Below are 2,823 nucleotides of genomic sequence, written 5' to 3'. Positions count from 1 at the left end.
TTCGTCTATGATTTTATTTCTCTCAGGTGCGAATTTTCGTCGTTTCTGCTTCACTGGCTTAAAGTTGGGGTCGACATTGAGTTTGTGGGTGATGACGTCCGGACTGATTCCTGTCATGTCCTCGTGCGACCAAGCGAAGGAGTCTGAGTTTTCTCTTAGGAATGACACTATCTGACTTTTGATGTTGTCAGGCAGCGATGCTCCGATCCTTACTACTCGGTCTGGCTGTGTCTGATCTAGTATTTATCTCATCGATCTGTTGGTCGTCGGGGTCGTCTACCGTCGACCCTGGCTGTAATTGCTAGATGGATGACTTTGATGGTTTCAGCGCTGTTTCATAACATTTCTTTGCGTCCCTTTGTTGTCCTTTCATTTCCATGACTCCCCATTTGGTTGGGAACTTGATTGACTGGTGGTATGTCGATGGCACCGCTTTCATTTTGTGGATCCATGGTCGTCCTAAAATGACGTTGTATGCTGATGGGTAGTCGACGACGTTGAACTTGGTCATCACATTAACACCTTCTGCGTACGTAGGCAGCGATATATCCCCTACCGTTCGCAGTGATTCTCCACTGAATCCTACTAGGACTGTCGACCTTCTGATTATACTCTTTTCGTCTAGTCCCATTTCTTGCAGAGCCTCTAGGAACAGTACATTTGCTGAACTGCCGTTGTCGATCAATATCCTTTTGATGAGAGCGTTGCCTATTGGGAGCGATATGACTAGCTCGTCATGGTGTTCCTGTTGTGTGTCGGTTGAATCTGAATCGTCGAAGGTTATTATCATCGCTGCTAATGACTTGTCGAGTGCTACTTCTCTTCGGTCTGCCCCTCTTTGACGGCTTCGGATTCGCCTCTGTTGATTTTTTTAGCTGCAGAAGAGGTTAGTCCACATATATCTGAATCACCTGAAATAACGTTTACCACTTTTTCGAACATGGGCGGGGCCGGTCGGTCGCCGCTTGGTGCTGGGTTGGGTTGGGAGTTGTTGTCCTTGTTGTACGTCTCCTTTCCTTTGTCGCTCAGTAGGTCCTTCAGGTGGCCTCTTTTCAGTAGATACGCTACCTCCTTTTTGAGGGAGATGCATTCCTCGGTTGTGTGGCCATTGTCGCGGTGGAAGTCGCACCACCTGCTCATGTCCTTCATAGAGTCTGGTCTGTCGCTCTTCTTAGGCCATCTGACGGTACCACCTACACTTTGAAGGGCGTTCACCACGCCTCCGATGTCGACGTTGAAGCCATACTCGGAGATGGGAGGGTAAACGACCCGTTCATTCCTGTAAACATTGTTAGTATCATCATATTGATTGACATTTTGTACCTGGTTCTGGCGGTTGTATGGTTGGTGTCTCCAGCCGTTGTTCCTTGGGGTGTACGACCTCCTGTCGCTACTGCCCCCTGCTGGTCGCTGAGAAGCCATTCGTGTAATCTCGTCGTCTTCAATCCGCATCTGGGCAGTGGCTCTCGATCTGACCTCTTCGAAGGTTGCACAGGGATATTTGGTTAGTTCCCGGTACAGCTCCGAGTTGGGGATGAGACCTCTTTTAAATGCTTCGATGGCTGTCCTGACATCACAATTTTTTATACTAATTTTCTCACAATTAAAACGGTTAAAATAATCGCGTACCGACTCGGTAGGTCCTTGGACCAACCGATAGAGGTCACTTGTCTGTTTCTCCAACTGGCGACTGCTGGCGAATTGCTGGTAGAAGGCGTTGATGAGGTCGGGCAGGCAGAAGATGGATCCAGGGGTTATGTTCATGAGCCATTCCAGAGCTGCTCCGTCGAGGGTTCCTCCAAATGATTTGCACATGACGGGCTCGACCAGGTCGTAGGGGATGCCGATCTGCCACATTCGCTGCTTGTAGACGTTGACGTGTCTGTATGGATCAGACGTTCCGTCGTACAGGATGGTCCAGGTAGGAAGTCGGAGCTGGTGTGGGACCGTCACCCTAGCGATCGCTTCACAAAACGGCAAAGCTGCATACCCGTCGGTCGGTTCGGTTTCCACGGGCGTGGGTGCCCCTGGCAGCTTGGTCATCAGCTTCAGCATCAGCGAGCATTCCTTCTTCATGTGAGCTTCCATCTTATTTAGGCGCTTGGTGACGGGGTCCGGTGTTGTTTCATCCTCTTCTCCATGTGGCTCTTCGCCGTCGGACAGGTCCTCGGAGTCGTCAGTCATCTCGAATATCAACTTCTTTGGTTTTGCACCTGGCTTGTAACGCGATTGATGCTTGGTACTTTTCACAGAGTCGAGCTCCTTCTGGAGGTTTTCAATGGAGGCCCTTTCTTGGGCGAGCTCTGCTTGGGCCTTTTCGTTGGCTGCTTTCATCTCTGCGAGCGTCATCTCTTCAGTAGTCATGGTGTGTAGGGTGATTTTGTGTGAAACCTAGTTAATGTCCCCACAGACGGCGCCAAACTGTTTATGCCAAATTTCGTCTAGAGGCGACCTTTGGCTCGGGTCGACACTAACTAAGCAAGAATCAAATAAAGAGAGACAAGAGAGACACGACACAAAGAAGTGTTGACGCGGAAAATCCAGGAATAAGGTAAAAAACCGCGGATAGCTATGAGGCTATCAATCCACTAAGTATCTTATCTGATTGTTTGTATGTTTTTTCTAAAGATCAATGTAACGAAAATTAAAGAACAAATACAGGAGTAATATGAATGCTAAATAGCTTGAGAGTATGAGTGCTTGAGTTCACGTATCTCTCGCTTGTCATCGTCTTCATGCTTTTATAGGGTATTTCCAACGGTCCAGTTGGTTGAGAGATTCCCACAAAGATAGGGATCTCCTTGTCACACGTTTCTTTAGTCT

At 48.5% G+C, this 2,823-nt stretch overlaps 1 protein-coding gene across 1 annotated transcript; it reads right to left on the bottom strand.

The window, feature by feature from the left end:
* Positions 1 to 813: 813 nt before the first annotated feature.
* Positions 814 to 2,364, bottom strand: LOC130469959 (uncharacterized). The gene has a single exon (XM_056839507.1). It carries the CDS (start codon positions 2,362 to 2,364, stop codon positions 814 to 816), a length of 1,551 nt encoding a protein of 516 aa, XP_056695485.1.
* Positions 2,365 to 2,823: the final 459 nt, after the last annotated feature.

Source organism: Spinacia oleracea, chromosome 3 (assembly GCF_020520425.1).
Source record: "Spinacia oleracea cultivar Varoflay chromosome 3, BTI_SOV_V1, whole genome shotgun sequence".
Classification (NCBI taxonomy): Eukaryota; Viridiplantae; Streptophyta; class Magnoliopsida; order Caryophyllales; family Amaranthaceae; genus Spinacia; species Spinacia oleracea.
The sequence above is the reverse complement of the archived record's forward strand: the minus strand, read 5'-3'. Positions and strand labels throughout refer to the sequence as shown.